The sequence below is a fragment of the Thamnophis sirtalis genome, unplaced genomic scaffold (assembly GCF_051295495.1).
Source record: "Thamnophis sirtalis isolate CommonGarterSnake01/CBP01778 unplaced genomic scaffold, rThaSir2_p1.2 scaffold_15, whole genome shotgun sequence".
In the NCBI taxonomy this organism is placed as follows: domain Eukaryota; kingdom Metazoa; phylum Chordata; class Lepidosauria; order Squamata; family Natricidae; genus Thamnophis; species Thamnophis sirtalis.
In genome coordinates, this window is record NW_028261395.1 from 5,696,204 (window position 1) to 5,715,410 (window position 19,207).

General features: G+C 41.0%; 1 protein-coding gene and 1 non-coding gene across 3 annotated transcripts in view; one reads left to right on the top strand and one right to left on the bottom strand.

The window, feature by feature from the left end:
* The window catches only part of A1CF (APOBEC1 complementation factor), a 54,318-nt gene that overhangs the window by 21,063 nt on the left and 14,048 nt on the right, over positions 1-19,207 (bottom strand). For both annotated transcript variants that reach the window (XM_087702631.1, XM_087702630.1), the window contains exons 2-6: positions 16,587-16,730; positions 14,145-14,279; positions 9,780-9,910; positions 6,745-6,983; positions 4,607-4,771 (exon numbers count right to left, since the gene is read on the bottom strand). In XM_087702631.1, coding sequence (XP_087558757.1) covers positions 4,607-4,771; positions 6,745-6,983; positions 9,780-9,910; positions 14,145-14,279; positions 16,587-16,685 — 769 coding nt within the window. In that variant the 5' untranslated portion in view covers positions 16,686-16,730. The remainder of the gene's footprint in view (positions 1-4,606; positions 4,772-6,744; positions 6,984-9,779; positions 9,911-14,144; positions 14,280-16,586; positions 16,731-19,207) is intronic.
* Positions 479-585, top strand: LOC148042450 (U6 spliceosomal RNA). Its single transcript, XR_015695186.1, has one exon. It is a non-coding gene; the product is annotated as a U6 spliceosomal RNA (small nuclear RNA).

The following is a 19,207-nucleotide window of genomic DNA, read 5'->3' on the forward strand; positions in this document are numbered from 1 at the left end:
ATCTACCGAACCGGTTAGAAGAGGTTCCACCAGTGGACCCGGAAAGCAGGCCACACCTACAGAAGAGGTTCCAAAAATTTTTGAAACCCACCACTGCACACTTTCTATTATTTTTACTATGCTGTTTCATTAGTGGCTGCTCCCAGAGTAGGACAGGAATGGAGATTTTGCAGTATCCTTTCCCTGCCATGCCCACAGAACCAGGAGTAAAAAAATTTGAATTTCACCACTGGGGTAAATATCTTAGTTAAATAAACGAATGCACTAAAACAAAATAAAAAATGACAGGGATGGCAATCTCTTTTTTTCCCATTAAGGAACAATGCTAAAACCTAATACAGGTACTCCTCAACTTACAACAATTTTTAGTGACCATTCAAAGTTACAACAGCACTAAAAAAAAGTGATTTAGGACCGTTTTTTCAGGCTTACAACCATCGCAGCATCCTCATAGTCATGTGATTAAAATTCAAACACTGTGCTCGCTTCGGCAGCACATATACTAAAATTGGAACGATACAGAGAAGATTAGCATGGCCCCTGCGCAAGGATGACATGCAAATTCGTGAAGCATTCCATATTTTTTAAATAAAAATAGAAAAAAAAAATTCAAACACTTGGCAACTGACTCATATCTATGACGGTTGCAGTATCCTGGGGTTCTTTTGCAACCTTCTGACAAGCAAAATGAAGGGGAAGCCAGATTCATTTAACAACCATGTTACTAACTTAACAACTGCAATGATTCATTTAATAACTGTGGCAAATGGGGCAAAACTCACTTGAGACTTACTTAGCAACGTAATTTGGGGGCTCAGTGTTGGTCATAACTTGAGAAATACCTGTGCTGCCCCAATGTTACCAGGCTGTGTTGTGCCTGTTAGGGTAGGCAATTGTTTTGCATCATTGACACAATATTAGGAGCCCATAAACAGTATTGCATTTGGAAATTTTTTCATCACTTTTGGCGTACTTTTTATTTCCAGAAAAACATCTAATGAAGGTGGAAAGAAGGACTCCTGTAGTTACACATGGCAGCTTTCTGATAACTCTAGAAGCCCTTTATTTGAAAGAAACATGAGTAGTAGCAAAAGCTTTATTGATTTCTGACTTCGGTGGTTTGGAAATGTCAGAGCTTTCCTGGCAAGTGATGGACAGGAGAGGTTAGAACTTGATGCAATCCATATATTGATAGCAATGAAGTTTAAATCTGGATCTGAGAATCTTTCAGCCATTCTTGTAGATGTCAAACAGCACAGTGGGCATAGATCTGAACTCTATATAACAATAGTCCAAGGGACGAGCAAAAATCACCCAACGTAACTACCTTATAATTGCTGGCTTATTCTGTTGCTTTTTCTTTTCACCTTTTGAGTAACAACCAATTTCCAGGCAATTTATGCTTACCAGCTAAAATTGGCACTTCCCCCATATCTCCCTCGCTTGCCTACTTTTATTCAAAAGGACTCTGGTGCCAGACATTCATTAAGAAGGGCTTGAAAAGTTTTGGCATCAATTAAAAATGATTTAAAAATTATATCAATATCTCTTGGATTATACAATGGCAGAAGAGCAGGTGAAGGAAACCATGTTGACTCAGCCTTCCATCCTTCCAAGGTGGGTGAAATGAGGACCCGGATTGTTGTTGGGGGCGATATGCTGACACTGTAAACCGCTTAGAGAGGGCTGAAAACCCTATGAAGCGGTATATAAGTCTAACTGCTATTGCTATGTTAGCATGGAGTAGGAACTTCGGTTACAGCATAGATTTGGACAATTGGCAAGACTATGGGAAAGAAATAGAAAGTTAACTTTAGCCACCTTGTATAAGGAAAATACAAGATAGTAATAGCAATAGCAATAGCAGTTAGACTTATATACCGCTTCATAGGACTTTCAGCCCTCTCTAAGCGGTTTACAGAGTCAGCATATCGCCCCCACAGTCTGGGTCCTCATTTCACCCACCTCGGAAGGATGGAAGGCTGAGTCAACCTTGAGCCGGTGTGATTTGAACCGCTGAACTGCAGATAACAGTCAGCTGAAGTGGCCTGCAGTACTGCACTCTACCCACTGCGCCACCTCGGCTCAGTGTAAGATGTTCTATAGGTGGCACATCCCACCCACAAGATTAGCTAAAATTAATAAAAACTTATCGCCACGATGTTGGAAATGTAATGCTGCACTAGGGACCTTCTACCATATGTGGTGGGAGTGCAGGAAAGCTAAGGGCTTTTTGGCACCAAACAAGAAAGTATTTGGAAGAGATGCTGAATCAAAGGATGGAGTTGAGACCAGAATTATTTTTATTAGGGATCACATTATTAGGGAAGGAAGGAGAGAAGAAAGAGAAGAAAGGGGGGTAGGAAGGAGGGAAGGAGGGAGGGAAGCAAGGAGGGAAGGAAGGAGGGAAGGAAGGAGAGAAGGAGAGAAGAAATGAGGGAAGGAAGGAGGGAAGGAAGAAGAGAAGGAGAGAAGGAAGGGGGGAAGGAAGGAGGAAAGGAAGGGGGAAAGGAAGGAGAGAAGGAGAAAAGAAAGGAGGGAAGGAAGGAGGGAAGGAAGGAGGGAAGGAGAGAAGGAGGGAAGGGGAAGGAGGGAGGGAAGGAAGGGGAGTAGGAGAGAAGAAACGAGGGAAGGAAAGAGGGAGGGAGGGAAGAAGAAGTAGGACCGTTGTAAGATAAGATGGATCTATGGGATGTTAAAAAAGCAATCTTCAAGTATATTGTTAACAGTAGGGAAAAATTGTTATAAATACATATTATTAATAACAGTTATGAGATCATATAATTGTGAATGTATATATGAAATTAATAAAATAAAATTTCATTTAAAAAAAACAAAAAAACAAAAGAAAAATATGGCCAAGGTGGACTATAGTTAATGCTGTATATTTTAACAGCAGCAAGACTGTTTTTTTGCACAAAAATGGAAAAATAAAGAGACTCCTCGGAACAAGAAATAATAAATAAGATACTGACGTGCGCAGAAATGGACAGACTTGAGTCTAGAGCTCAAAGATAAGGGTGAGATGGAATATCACGAAATCTGGGACAAATGGTACCGATGGTTAGAAATGAGGGGAAAAGGCAAGGAAAAAAAAACACAGACAAGTTAAGAATTGGAAAATATGGTATTAAGAAGGTAGGAATTGGATATGTATTTGTATGGTTAGTAATTATATAAAAGAAAGGATCAACAGGTCATCTGTCTGACTACACATATCTATGTAATGGATATAAAATGTAATCGTTATAAGATCTAATCACTATATGGAAACATTTATGCCTGAAATGTCACACTATGTCCAATGTTTTTAATGTTTATCTAATTAAAAACTTTTTTTTTAAAAAAAGAAAAGTATTGGCATTGGGTCTTAAAAGTTTCCAATACTCTTAACTGTTGAAAATTTGTGGATATTCTTTAAATGTGTGAACATAAGGACATTCTTTACTTGATGCTTTTGAATTCACAACATTATATGACGGTGTGGGCAGAACACTTTCGTGTTTCCAAACTCTGTGAATGCAGGTCTCAGAATTAAGTTGCTATGTAGACAGAAGTTATTACGGGGAACCAGGTTGAAATTTAAATGCAGATACATTGAACATAGAATAACAGAGTTGAAAGAGGACTTGGAGGTCATCTAGTCCAGTGTTTTTCAACCACTGTGCCGTGGCACACTAGTGTGCCGTGACATAGTGTAAGGTGTGCCGTGGGAAAAACACTTTATATATAGTCAATATAGGCACAGAGTTAAAAATTTTTAACATTTTCTAATGGTGGTGTGCCTCGTGATTTTTTTCATGAAAAAAGTGTGCCTTTGCACAAAAAAGGTTGAAAAACACTGATCTAGTCCAACCCCCAGCTTGAGCAGGAGATTCTATATCATTTCAGACAAATGGCTGTCCAGTCTCTTCTTAAATCCTCCAGTGAGGGGGCACCCACAATTTCTGAAGACAAGCCATTCCACTGCTTGATTGTTTTCACTGTTAAAATAGTCCCCCCCTCTTTGTGACAGTCCCTCAAATATTGAGACATCTTGTCTATCTTGTCTCCCCTAGTCCTTCTCACTAGAGTAGACACATCCAATTTCTGCAATCATTCTTCATATGTTTTAGCTTCCAGGCCCCTAATCATCTTTCTTGCTCTTCTCTGCACTCTTTCCAGAGTTTCAACATTTTTTGTATATCATGGTGAGCAGCATTGGATTCAGTATTCCATGTGTGGTCTTACTAAGGCTTTGTAAAGTGGTACTAATACTTCATGTGATCTTGATTCTATCCATCAATGAAGCCTCTAGCAAAAGTGTTGGCTTTTTTGGCTGCTGCTGCACATTGTTGGCTCCTATTTAATCCAAGTGGAGAAAAAATGCTAAAAGAAAGACATTCTTCCAAGGAAATGGAAGGTGTAACTGAAGGTGTAATTTATTTCAACCCAAATATTGTTTGTGGACAATAAATTGGTTTTTTCTTACTTTTAGTTTTTTTTTGACATTCGTATAAATTAAAAATATTTCAATTGGAATTAGTGTTTTTTTAAAAAAGATAAATGATGGATTAGTTTATTAAACCGTTGAGTTTACCAAAATATTGACATATTTTTTTTTTACCTGGCTTAATGTGGTTGAATTCTTTTTCAATTGTTTCTTCAGCAGTAGTTAACATAAGATTTCTCACGTAGAGGATTTTAACAGATGACATTGTATCTTCATCCACCTCAACTTCTGGTTCTGCCCAATCTACAGCAATCGGATGCCCCCATAATTGTATCCGTCCTGCAATGTAATTGGAATGAAGATAAATGTAAAAAGTGATGGCATCTTTATGGAAGGAAGGAAGAACGTTTTTGCTGAAGAGATGCATTGGTAAACTGGATTTATGGTATTGTAAAAGATACTGTTGATTTTTAAAAACCTTTCCTTATAGTTTATAGTTTAACCATCAATCTGAATCTTCCAGGAGTCCATTCAGGACTTACAACCGTTTATTTCAAAATTATAAGGCTGAGCACCAAAGAACGGAGGCCTTTGAACTATGGTGCTGGAGAAGATTCCTGTGAGTCCCTCAGACTGCAAGGTGATCAAACCGGTCAGTCCTAGAGGATATCAATCCCGACTGCTCTTTAGAAGGCCAGATCCTGAAGATGAAACTCAAATACTTTGGCCACCTAATGAGAAGGAAGGACTCCCTGGAGAAGAGCTTAATGCTGGGAAACATTGAGGGCAAAAGAAGAACGGGATGACAGAGAATGAAGTGGTTGGATGGAGACACTGAAGCAGTCGGTGTGAGCTTAAATGGACTCCAGGGGTGGTATAGGACAGGAAAGCCTGAAGGAACATTGTCCATGGGGTCATGATGGGTCAGACATGACTTCACAACTAGCAACAACAACAACCATTTTAATAATGCTTAGTATCTATTCTGGTCAACTTCTCAGCTCTCTTAAAACCCACACAGACTTTACACCCTTCGTCAGAGGCACTCAAAGATGCAAAAGAGCTAGCAAACTGCCAGGCCATACTGGAAAGAGGGAAGGAGGGTCAGAGGCTTTCCACTGTTGAAAGTGGGGGATTCTTTTTTCCTGCCTCAGGTGGCAAAATAATTTGATCAGTGGGGAGAGTTCTGCACACTGAGAAGGAAGGTAAGGGGAATAAGGATAACTTTGTGACCCCTGTCTCATGTTTCTTGCATGAAAAGCTTGACAGAAGCATTAAGAACGATACTACTGAACTGGAGATCAATCTTTGGGTTTTTTATTTTTATTTTATTTTATTTTTAAAATACCATATTTTTTGGAGTATAAGATGCACCCTCTCCCCCTAAAAGAGTGTGGAAATGTTGGTGCGTCTTATACACTGAATAAAGCCGTTTTTGGCCTCCTGAAGCCCCTCCTCTGCATTGTGAAAAATGGCTATTTTTGCCTTCCCCCACCCCTCCAGAGCCGAGGTGGCGCAGTGGTTAGATGCAGTACTGCAGCCACTTCAGCTGACTGCCAAGCTGCGGTTCGGCGGTTCAAATCTCACCGGCTCAGGGTTGACTCAGCCTTCCATCCTTCCGAGGTGGGTAAAATGAGGACCCAGACTGTGGGGGCAATATGCTGACTCTGTAAACCGCTTAGAGAGGGCTGAAAGCCCTATGAAGCAGTATATAAGTCTAACTGCTATTGCTATTCTGCAGGCTTCAGCAGGGCTGGGGGGAAGGGAAAATTGCCTTCTCCCAGTCCTACTGAAGCCTGCAGAGTGTTCCTGGGGGCCCGGGAGGACAAAAACCTTTTTTCCTGACTTACCTCTTTGAAATCTGTGTGCATCTTATACACCGGTGTATTTTATAGTCCAAAAAATACGGTAACTACTGGTATTGGGGATAAGCCCACAGACCCCTTAGTCAAATCAATAAGTAACTTGTAATTTGCTGCTTTTTCATTATAGCAGTTAGACTTATATACCGCTTCATAGGGCTTTCAGCCCTCTCTAAGCGGTTTTACAGAGTCAGCATATTGCCCCCAACAACAATCCGGGTCCTCATTTCACCCACCTCGGAAGGATGGAAGGCTGAGTCAACCCTGAGCCGGTGAGATTTGAACAGCCGAACTGCTGAACTGCAGTCAGCTGAAGTAGCCTGCAGTGCTGCATTTAACCACTGCGCCACCTCGGCTCTTACCCTCTCCCTCCCAATTACCCTCTCCCTCCCAATTGCAGCTTGAGGTTGGTTTGGCTACATGTTGGTTTGGAATTTTTTTGGGCCCTACCTGGGAGCAGTTTCCGTCTTGCCATGGCTGCTGCTCGATGGCTTCCATATTCCACAAATGCAAATCCCCGGTTTTTTGCTTTATCGGCTGCACTGGGGTACACAATGACATCGATCACACCTTCCGTCACTTTCCGCATTTCGGCTAAAATTTCTTCCCTCTTCTTGGCTTTTGGGATTCCTCCCACGAATAAGCGGCAGTTGTCCACACTGGCACAAACGCCGAGTAACCGACCATCCCTGTGTGAAAAGAGAATTTCATTGAGTGGAGTGAAACTCCCTGGAAAATTTTGGCTGGGAACATGATGTAGAACCTGTGTTGTTTTGCGAATGGTGTGAGTAACACAAATAATCAAATGACCAGTAAATGTCTATGGAGATTCTCAGTGTTTTTTTTCCCAAAAAGTAACTGGACTTTGGTTTTTTTTCTTTGAAAATGTTTCACTTCTCATCCAAGAAGCTTCTTCAGTTCTGAACTGAACTTCAATTTCTAGAACTGAAGAAGCTTCTGGGATGAGAAGTGAAATGTTTTCAAGGGAAAAAAAACACAAAAGAAAATCCAGTTGTCCTTTGGAAAAAACACTGGGACAAGGGATCAATAGTTTACCAAATGCTGGACTTGTCAAAAGGTTAAGGCATTTTGGATAAAAATGTGGTGGATCATTCAAAATATCTTTAAAAGAAGGATAAAGTTTACTCCTCAGTTATTCTTACTAGGTATATGTACTGACTTTACAGTGGTAGAGACTAACTTGATTCTGCACCTAATAACGGCAGCAAGACTGTTGGTGGCGCAATACTGGAAGAAGGAAGACTTGCCTACAACTCAAGAATGGACATTGAAAGTTACAAACTTAGCCGAGATGGCTAAAATATCGGCATATCTTAAAGATCACTCAAGTGAGAGATATAAACGAGACTGGAAAAAATGGATTGACTATATACAAAATAAATACGGGACCAAGAAATTCCAGTTAGCCTATGCTTAAGATCAGAAATGATTTAAATTGTTTAAAGTTAGCTCAGCAAGAAGAAGCTAAGGTCAATGTAGAATGTCATTAATTTCTTTATTTTTTTTCTCAATAGATTTTAGACTGTGTTTGTTAGAAATCCATACCGTGTACGGGTTCTGGGAAGTCGGGGGGGGGGAGGAGGAGAGGGGTTGGGGGGGAGGGGGGAGGGAGGGAGGAAGGGGTATATATTAGGCTAGACAAGAATTTGGTGGTAAACTAGAATTATATTGACATACAAAAAATTGTACTTCGATGTCTTACTGATTGAGGAATGATTAAATGTTTGTCTTAAAACAAATAAAACTTTTGAACTTAAAAAAACAATAGTTTACCAAATGCTTCATTAACAATACAATGCAGCTTTTGTGGGAGGAATGACTATTTTCACACATATGGATAAATGACAAGAGAGAGTTTTACACAGATGCTTATTTTATTTCTCCTTTGTTAAATTAAAGGAATTTCTAGATTGATGGTTCATAGTGCTATCAGTAGGAGACATCTAGGAGCAAAATTCCAACATCCTCTCTTTAAATATATATTTTTTGTGTACATTTTAAAAAGGTGGAATTAATGGTAGGTAACATAAGAAGGTTGAAAAGATAAGTTTTACCCTCTTCAGGCAAGCAATTGCACAGGAAAACCAGAGCTGGTTTTGATTCTTCAGTACCAAAATGGTGTATCCAATAAAGTGTTACTTTTGGGAATTCGAAGCACCCGAGAGTGTTTCCTTTTTTTTTGGATTCACTAGTTGGCCAGTTGACAATCGTTCTCTGTCTAAAATTATTAAAATTAGGTAGGCAACAAAATGTTAAATTCTAGAGTATGAAAAAAGTCTTTGAGGTCAATCTCTACCTTGGCTTCTCAAAATCTCTTCCTCACAAATATTAGTTCCTCCCAGCCACGTGCAGATTGTTTTCAGGACTTGATCTGGAGATTTTAATTTATTGATCCTTGCTGTAAATTTGTTCATTTGTATGTTGTTTTAGAAATGAAGATAGCAATAGCAATAGCAGTTAGACTTATATACCGCTTCATACGGCTTTCAGCCCTCTCTAAGCGGTTTACAGAGTCAGCGTATCGTCCCCAACAATCCGGGTCCTCACATGATGTGGCTTTGCTAATACTGACTTCAATATAAGTTGCATGCTTCTCGCAAAAAAGTTAATATAACAGAAATGTGGTACAAGAGAAATTGTTCAAAAGTGTGGTTTCAGCTGAGGGGTGTGCAATCAACTCTTACTTTTTTTGTGAGAAAAGAACAAATTACTGAGAGGAAAATGAGGAAAGACATGCAAAGTGAATACTAACTCCAACTGTTGTTTATATATTTGGAATTCTGTAAAATATTTGGAATTTTACCTCATATTTGGTAAATATTGCCTGATATTTGGAATTCTGTAAAATATTTGGAATTTTACCTCATATTTGGTAAATATTGCCTAATATTTGGAATTCTTTTTTTCTTTTTTTAATAGTTTATTTTATTTTATCAATTTCATATATACATTCACAATTATATGATCTCATAACTGTTATTAATAATATGTATTTATAACAATTTTTCCCTACTGTTGACAATATACTTGAAGATTGCTTTTTTATCATCCCATAGATCCATCTTATCTTACAACGGTCCTACTTCTTCTTTCCTCCCTCCCTCTTTCCTTCCCTCGTTTCTTCTCTCCTACTCCCCTTCCTTCCTTCCCTCCCTCCTTCCCCTTCCCTCCTTCTCTCCTTCCCTCCTTCCTTCCCTCCCTCCTTCCTTCCCTCCTTTCTTTTCTGTAAAAGTCTTATATTTTATCATTCTCAGCAGCAAGTTGTAGGAAGGCATCAGACTTACAAAGTCCTATTTGAAGAAAAATATGGTCTTGTTTCATCCATCCATTTTTTTTTTACAGATGTTGCTTTATTTTGTGTTGCCTTGTTTCCAGGCACTGAAGTTTATACCATTTGTTAAATTTTATGGCCTTTGAAGGCAAAATACCAACCCGTTAAATAAAAATTAGCCAAGTCAGCTTACCGAATTTCATAATTGTTCAGTTGCTTGATTGCGTTCTTTGCCTCTTGCTTGTTACAGAATGTTACAAAGGCATATCCTCTGTTATTTCCACTGAAATCCATCATCATCCTCATCTCATAGATTTTACCAATCTGGAAAATTGAAGCACAAAGTTCCATAGGTTTTTTGGTTCTTTTTAAAGAAAAGGAATTGTTACCTGCATAACAGTTTATCAAGGTCTGTTGTCCTCACAATTCTGAGTGCATACCTGTTTCATTTTAGGACAATAGACCAGTGTTTCTCAACCTTGGCCACTTGAAGATGTCCGGACTTCAACTACCAGAATTCCCCAGCCAGAACTCCCAGAATTCCCCATGCTGGCTGGGGAATTCTGGGAGTTGAAGTCCGGACATCTTCAAGTGACCAAGGTTGAGAAACACTGCAATAGACTTTATTTGAGATCTGTTTTCTGACTCACATATACATTTGAAACAAACAAACAACAATCAATCAATCAATCAATCAAACAAACAAACAAACCAATCCAAGAGGCATATGCTGAAGCTCCAGGAAATTAGTAAAGATCTTTATTAACAAATTCCAATTATAATAGACTTGTTTCAGGAAACCTCTGTGTTTCTTAAACATTTTTCCCTTTCAAGTCTCTTTCCTACTTTTAAAAATTATGAATGACCCCAAAATAACTTTTGTTTGTGTGAGTTGGGTTATTTGACATTTATTATATTAAAAATTAATATTAACACTTTTTTTTTGCTGCTACTACTTATCATGGTTGGTAGGATTTTAATATGGTGTTATTTTTCTATGTAGGCTGGCAAATGATTTTGATTTTTGAGGGCTCCTGAAAGAATGGAGAACCCCCCTTAAGAAACCATAGAAACACTGATTCAAATCTACCCCGTTTCCCTAAAAATAAGACCTCCCCGGATAATAAGCCCAATCGGGCTTTAAAGCGCATGCACTAAAATAATCCCTCGCTTGAAAATAAGCCCTCCCCGAAAATGTTGCAACACAGCAGCCGCCATGAGGTGACCACACTCGCTGTTTCTTGCACCTCAGAAATAATAAGACCTCCCTGAAAATAAGGCCAAGCGCTTATTTCGGGAGTCAAAAGAAAATAAGACCCTGTCTTATTTTCGGGGAAACATGGTAAGAAACACTGATTTAAATTTAAGTCATATTATCTTGAATGAATATGTTTCTTCTTGGTTTTTAATTTAAGTTGTAATAATAAATTAATGAAATCAATACTAAATTTTCATTATGAATATACTATAAAATGTACGGTAATATTATTACAGTGAATTGTATGCATTGAGAAAAATACTTCAGGGCAAATATGGCAGAAAAATAGCTCCCTAATCAAGGCAGTACAAGTAAAAGGGTTTTTATTTATTTAGACATTTAGACTTAAAATAACTTTATTGTCATTATGAATGTACACTAATTGGCATACATTAAAATGAAATTTCGTTGCATATGAATGTGGGAAAATATTACTATTATTCTTCTCTTCCTTAGTAGCATCTATCTCTTCCAACTTATTACTTTAACCATGTTGCTTGTATCTTTCAATTTATATTGTTTTTATTTGTTTCTTAATACGATTTGATAGCTTATTAGTAACCTTGACTATCACTAAGTGTTGTATCTTTTTATTCTTGATGAATATATTTTATTCTCATTAGGTATACTGAGAGCATATACACTAAAGACAAATTCCTTGTGTGTCCAATCACATTTGACCAATAAAGAATTCCATTCTATTCTACAAGCTGAGGATAGCCATTTAAAGTTGGTTATAGCAGTTAGACTTATATACCGCTTCATAGGGCTTTCAGCCCTCTCTAAGCGGTTTACAGAGTCAGCATATCGCCCCCCACAGTCTGGGTCCTCATTTCACCCACCTCGGAAGGATGGAAGGCTGAGTCAACCTTGAGCCGGTGAGATTTGAACCGCTGAACTGCAGATAACAGTCAGCTGAAGTGGCCTGCAGTACTGCACCCTAACCACTGCGCCACCTCGGCTCGGTTATGAATGAAGTGACGTATAAGCCTAAGGAAAATAAATAGACAGGTGGCTGCGTTTGTATACTTAGCCCTCACTGAGACATTGAGTATACTCTGAAGAATAATTTTCTATCTTCCAATTGCTATCTTCCAAATGTGTTTGATTTCAATTCCCGTAGACCCTAGCCAGCAGTGGCCAATGGCCATGGTGGTTAAAATTATTGGGGTGGAAGTTCAATACGGACCAGTTACAATGACACTGAAAAAACTGACTTATGACCGTTTTTTCACATTTATGACTGTTGCGGCATCCCTGTGGTCACATGATCAAAATTCGGATGCCTGGAAACGGGCACATATTTATGATGATTGCAGTGTCCCAGGGTCATGGTATCATTATACTTATTACAAAGCAGGGGTGGGTTTCTTGCCCCGTTCCAACCAGTTCGTTTGGAATGGGGCCGGCGGCATCCTCGTGCACGTATGCGGCGCATGCACGCACGAGCGCGGTGCACGCATGCATATTAGCATCTGTGCAATGCTCCAGCTGCTCCTGGAGGATCGCGCAGGCGCTGTATGCGTCCTGCGCATGCGTGGAAGTGCAGAACTTGTCAAAACCGGGTAAGGAGCGCGGGCGCATGGGTGGGCCCTTCGCCGTTCCCGGAAGTTACTTACTTCTGGGTTCGCCGACCAACCGGTTCGCAGGGACCACCGCGAACCGGTTGAAACCCACCCCTGTTACAAAGGATCCCAAAATTATAGATTTTTAGTTATTTCTGAAATGTTTCCTTAGTTGGATCTCCATTGATGAGCACCATTTTAGTTAGAAATTAACAATTTCTAAATGAATGTGGATTAGTCAATGTAATACTTTAACCACTTCAAGAGTTTCTAAAAGGCTCTGGGAGTAATATAGGGAGGAATATACAGAATAGTAGACATATTTGTCTAAGAACAGCAATAATCTACTACTCACAATAGAATCCCTTATGCCACCAGACTCGAAATTTTGGGCTTGGACAATCTGGAAACTGCTACGCCTGTGGTATGATCTAAGCACAGTACACAAAATTGTCTGCTACAACATCTTACCTGTCAACAACTTTTTCAGCTTCAACCTCAATAATATACGGGCAAACAATCAATACAAGCTCAAGGTAAACCGCTCCGAACTCGATTGCAGAAAAATGCAACTTCAGCAACAGAGTGGTCAACGCCTGGAATGTTCTACCTGACTCCGTTGTTAGATCCTCAAACCCGCAAAACTTTAACCTTTAACTGTCTACCGTGGACCTCACCCCATTCCTAAGAGGTCCATAAGGGGCGTGCGTAAGCGTGCCAGCGTGCCTACCGTCCCTGTTCTACTATCCCCATTTATTGGTATTCATTTCCTTTGTTCGTGTCCATGTTCATATTTATACCTGCTATCTTGTACATGTTTGACTAAATAAATAAATAAATAAATAAATAAATAAACAAACAAACAAACAAATAAATAAATAAATAAAAGCCTGTGTCATCTTGAAGATTATTGTGTCTCCAGAACGATACTTAGTGGATAACGGGTCATGCAGAGCCACGCTGAACCACACAGGAGAAAACAAACTCCTAAAACTCCATAACATCCTGATAGTTCATAACATAACATCCTGAGATGTGCCCTACCAATGACGCTCAGGATTTGACCATATATAGACAGAACTTCCCTGAGCAGTAGATTAGAAATTGTACTTTTACAGGTTGTTTTTAACCACATGCTATTGCTCCTCCTGCCTTTGTCCTATCTTAATAAAAGGGGCTCTCCGACCCCCAATCTGGGTCGCTCCATCCCGAGAAAGATTGTGTCCTGTCTTTTCTCCACATTGGCCTCATGGACGAACCACGGGAACGTTACACTTAACTGGGAATTGCAAATTGGCTACCTCCAGTCAATATTTAAAAGTGGGTTATTTGTTGTGCAATTATTAAAAGTGAATGAAACGGAGACAGAGCAGTGCTGTGCTGTGTGGACCATGGATACATTGAAGGATAAGGTTTACACCTGGCAACCCACTTCTCTGGAGAGCCCAACAAGGTTTTGACTATGACCTATGAGATGTTAGAAAATGTAACATCTGAGCTGCTCTGGTAGAGCCTCTGTCTAACATGTGGTGCTGTTCTAGAGAAAAAAATATCCAAAGAAATGTGTTGCATCCACAAAAATACACTCAGATCTCCAATTTCTCCTGAGAAATCCAGATACCGGGACCGCAGAGAAACGTTCATTTAATTTCACTTGCTTTAGGTACAAGTCCTGCCAATAACTTCATTCCTTTGAATATTGAAGAAAAGAAAACCTACTAAATTATATTATTACTTTTTCACATAATGGAATAAGTTCATCTTCAAAGAGATCTCGGGGAAGTTTTCCAACGAAAATCTCACAACCTCGTTCTGGGGGTGGTCCATTCCAGTCTGGTGGTGGCCCTCCATATTTTCGTTGACCATTTTCCTTAATGAAAGAAAAACAAAATTTTTGAATTGTATAGAATTTCAACATTGCTTATATCCCTAGTCATTTCACTGAATTGTCTTCCTATAGTTATATCTTTTTCACTTAAACCTTCTCCTCCTTTTATTATTTGCTTCTGGTTCTGTCCTGACTCCATTAGATTTGTTTTAGAATCTCTGTTTACCTCTCAAGTGAATAAGGAACTTACCGAGTCATGAGGAAAGACCATATAAAGATGGCTGGAATTGTGCAAGAATGAAGACAAACTTGGTTCATTTTGTATTTCATTGTCTCATTCAAATTGCAAATATATACTTCCTGAATCATTATGGTAAATTAAATGTGTGTGTCAGTAGTGGGATTCAAATTTTTCTACTACCAGTTCTGTGAGCGTGGCTTGGTGGACATGGTGTGGCTTGGTGGGCATGGCAGGGGAAGGATACTGCAAAATCTCCATTCCCTCCCCACTCCAGGGGAAGGATACTGCAAAATCCTAATTTCCTCCTGATCAGCTGGGACTTGGGAGGCAGAGAATAGAGGGAGGTGGGACCAGTCAGAGGTGGCATTTACCGTTTCTCCAAACTATTCAAAATTCCCACTAGCGGTTCTCCAGAACTGGTCAGAAAGAGCCGAGGTGGCGCAGTGGTTAGGGTGCAGTACTGCAGGCCACTTCAGCTGACTGTTATCTGCAGTTCAGCGGTTCTAATCTCACCGGCTCAAGGTTGACTCAGCCTTCCATCCTTCCGAGGTGGGTGAAATGAGGACCCGGATTGTTGTTGGGGGCAATATGCTGACTCTGTAAACCGCTTAGAGAGGGCTGAAAGCCCTATGAAGCGGTATATAAGTCTAACTGCTATTGCTATTGCTATTGCTAATAAGCACCCAGCCAATGCTGGCCTTTCTTGAAAAAGCTGACGGAGTTGGATTTGGTTAGCGCTTGGATGGGAGGCTATTAGAAATTCCACAGCTATAGACTAGACTGGAAAGTCAACAAGGCCATCCCTTAAGAAAACAGTGGCGAACCTCTTCCATGTTGATACCAAGAAAACAACATGGTCACGTCCATGAAGTCACCAGCTCAACTCCAGAGAGTCTACATATTAACTTCATTGACTTTTCTCAGGAAAGTCTAACTGCTATTGCTATTGCTAATACCACCTCTGGTGTGTGTGAGAGAGAGTGCATGTTTGTGTCTCTCTGTGTGTATATTGGTACCTCATTATGTTAGGTTGCAATGCATTACTAGAGGAAGCTGTATAGAAAGCTATGTATATTATGTAAAAAGCAAACACATTAGCTCATGCATACAGTATACTTAGGAGAAATGTGCATGAGAACACATTCAATTTGTCTCTCTGTGTGTGTGTAGTTTAAGGCCATAAACCTGCATGGGAGGTAAGAGAATGAACAACTGATTGGAAAAAAAAACTAAGACCAATCATCAGTGACCTAATTGTCCCTCTGCCGAATCCTCAGTTCACATTGATATGTCAAACGCAGGGCTACAAGGTGGCGCAGTGGTTAAATGCAGCACTGCAGGCTACTGCTAGATCAGCAGGTCAGCGGTTCAAATCTCACCGGCTCAGGGTTGACTCAGCCTTCCATCCTTCCGAGGTGGGTAAAATGAGGACCCAGATTGTTGGGGGCAATATGCTGACTCTCTGTAAACCGCTTAGAGAGGCCTGAAAGGCCTATGAAGCGGTATATAAGTCCACTGCTATTGCTATTGCTATTACAATGTGAATTGGCAGTTCACAGAAACATCCCTGGTAGCAAGGTTATCAGAACGGAAGTCTCTGGCACTGGAAAACTTCTGTATCATTAGATCCTAATGCCAGTGTCGACTGGCGACTACCCGGAGGAGGGCCTTCTCTGTGGCTGCTCCGACCCTCTGGAGCGAACTCCCCGTGGAGATTCGTACCCTCACCACCCTCCAGGCCTTCCGCATAGCCCTTAAGACCTGGCTGTTCCGACAGGCCTGGGGCTAAAGATTTGCAGCCCCACCTCGAATGGTATGATTGTTGTGCTTTTTTAACTGTGTATGGTCTTTATGTTTTGTAACTTTGTCTGTTTTTCCCCTCCCTTGAGTTGTGAGCCGCCCTGAGTCCCTTCAGGGAAAAGGGCGGCATACAAATAAAGTAAAATGAAATGAAATGAAATGAAATCCTCATTAAAAAACAAAAGATATTACTTAGGGGAGAACTTCTGGTGAGAGCCATTGGGAAGCGTACTAGACATCAATCTCCTTGTTTTACTTTCAAATTAGCAACCTAAAAGTTATATTTAGGGGGACAGGGAATTTCCTACCTGAATCAAACTATATCCTGTGCGCTGAATTAAAGTGCGTAGGGCAGCTTCTTTCTGTGTGCCGGTCAATCCATCCCCGGATTTTTTATTTGATTCCATTGTGTGTGATTACCACCAAAAAATCAGGTTAATTAGGAGTACTCACTGCAATCAAATTTAAGATAAATTAAGCAAATTAAAATAGTTCTGTAAAGGAAATTTCCATCACAGCAATGAGGAAGGTCTGTATTAGGAATCACTCAGAGTAATTAGAAAACAGAACTGGAAATCCAACACCTTTAGAAAGGACAGAGAATCAGGCTGAGAATCTTCTTATTTCAGAAGATTTGTGAGGACTTTGAGGCATGAAATTGTTCAGATGGTCCACTCCAGTGGTGGGTTTCAAAAATTGTTTGAACCTACTCCGTGGGCGTGGCCTCCTTTGTGGGAGTGGCTTGCCACCCATGTGACCAGATGGGAGTGGCTTGCCGCCCATGTGACCGGATATGAAGATGCCGACGACACTTGTCAGAACCATCTTAAATGACCTCACACACAGCACTGGCATGCATAAGAATAGGATGTAAACTTGTTTTTTAAAAGGCATCTTTGGTTTGCGTTAAAACAACTTCAACACACGCAATGTCCTGATTGCACCACAAACGCAGTAGTCATCCTTACCTTTCACAGAGGCACTGAGTTTTATATATAGGAGCATGATAGTGTAGAATAATCATATCCAAGGACCAGTGGTGGGTTTCAAAAATTTTTGGAACCTCTTCTGTAGGTGTGGCCTGCTTTCCGGGTCCACTGGTGGAACTTCTTCTAACCGGTTCGGTAGATTTGACGAACCGGTTCTACCGAATAGGTGCGAACTGGTAGGAACCCACCTCTGGTCCACTCCAAAATAATGTATACAGCAGCGGCTTCCAACCTTTATTATTTATTTTTATTAAATATATTTATAGGCCGCCCAATCCCAAAGGACTCCAGGCGGCTTACAAAAATAAGAAAAAAAGGGGGGAAAAAACACATAACAAGAAAAGAAACAGTTTAAAACAGCAACACCCTCATACATTCATTCTAATCGGGGCTGGACCTCAACAGTGAGGTCAACAGCCCCAGGCCTACCGGAACAGCCAGGTTTTTACAGCTTTCCTGAAGGCCATGAGAGTGGGTATGGTCCAGATCTCCGGGGGGTAGCTGATTCCAGAGAGTCGGAGCAGCCACAGAGAAGGCTCTCCTCTGGGGGCCCGCCAGCCGACACTGTCTGGCTGACGGCATCTGAAGGAGGCCCAATCGGTGGGATCTTACTGGCCGCTGGGAGGTATGTGTCAGCAGGCGGTCTTGAACCTTTTGGAACATCAGGGACTAGTTCTTTGGAGAGAGGCTTTTCTGCAGACCAGAGGGAATGTGGTTTTACATATTGCCTACCTCCTGAAGATGGGGCTTCACTTGTTTGCACAGCCCAGTCTCTGGCATGCCGCATTCCAGTGCTGCTCCATGGACTGAGAGGTGGGGATCCTTGGTATAAAGCTTTTATATGAAGCAATGCCTGGCTTTAGCTTGTGTTGTTTGAAATGTCCTCTATTCCTTTAAATCAGGGTGTCAAACTCAAAGCCTGGGGCCAGATATGGCCCGCGAGTTGTTTAAATCTGGCCTGTGGGGTAGCCTTGGAAAAGGTAAACGACCTGCTTGCAGCCCTCACAAGCTCCATTTTCATTGGCAGAGGGCTGCAGGAGGCCATTGCAGCCAAAAATGGAGCTTGCAAAGGCTGCAGATGATCCTCCTGAGCTCCGTTTTTGCTGGCAGAGGGTTGCAGGAAACCGTTGCAGCCGAAAATGGAGCTTGGCAGCCCATTTTGGCTGGCAGAGCACTCGGGCCACCACAAGTGCCCCTGAGACCAATGACATCAAGCTGGCCATGCCCACCTCACCAGGTCAAATACAACCCTAATGCGGGCCTCTATGAAATTGAGTTTGACACCCCTGCTTTAAATGATTTTCAAACATCCCTGAGTGAATCTCATCACTCTTTTGTGGCCAATGTTTCTTACCCACTTCAACATTATGGATCATTATACCTAACCAGACCCTGTTTGTCCTTGTCCTGGTATTGGACCTGGGTACTTGAGAGACCGCTTGCTGCCAATTACCTCCAATAGACCGATTAGATCCCACAGATTAGGCCTCCTCCGAATTCCATCCGCCGGCCAATGTCGACTGGCGACTACCAGGAGGAGAGCCTTCTCTGTGGCTGCTCCGACCCTCTGGAACGAGCTCCCCGTGGAGATTCGAACCCTCACCACCCTCCAGGCCTTCCGCAAAGCCCTTAAAACCTGGCTGTTCCGACAGGCCTGGGGCTAAAGAGCTTTTGCCCCCCTCCTCGAATGGTATGGCTGTTGTGTGCTTTTAAATTGAGTATTGTTATGTTCGTCTTTTTTATCCCCTGTCTGTACCCCCTTCCCTGACTTGAATTGTGAGCCGCCCTGAGTCCCCTTCGGGGAAAAGGGCAGCATATAAATGTAATAAATCCAAATCCAATCCAATCCAAATTCAAGGCAGTTTAGACAAGAAGCCCCAACCATGAGTACTATCTTTATTGTAAAATTACAGTAACAGAATCTTGCAAGACTGAAAGCA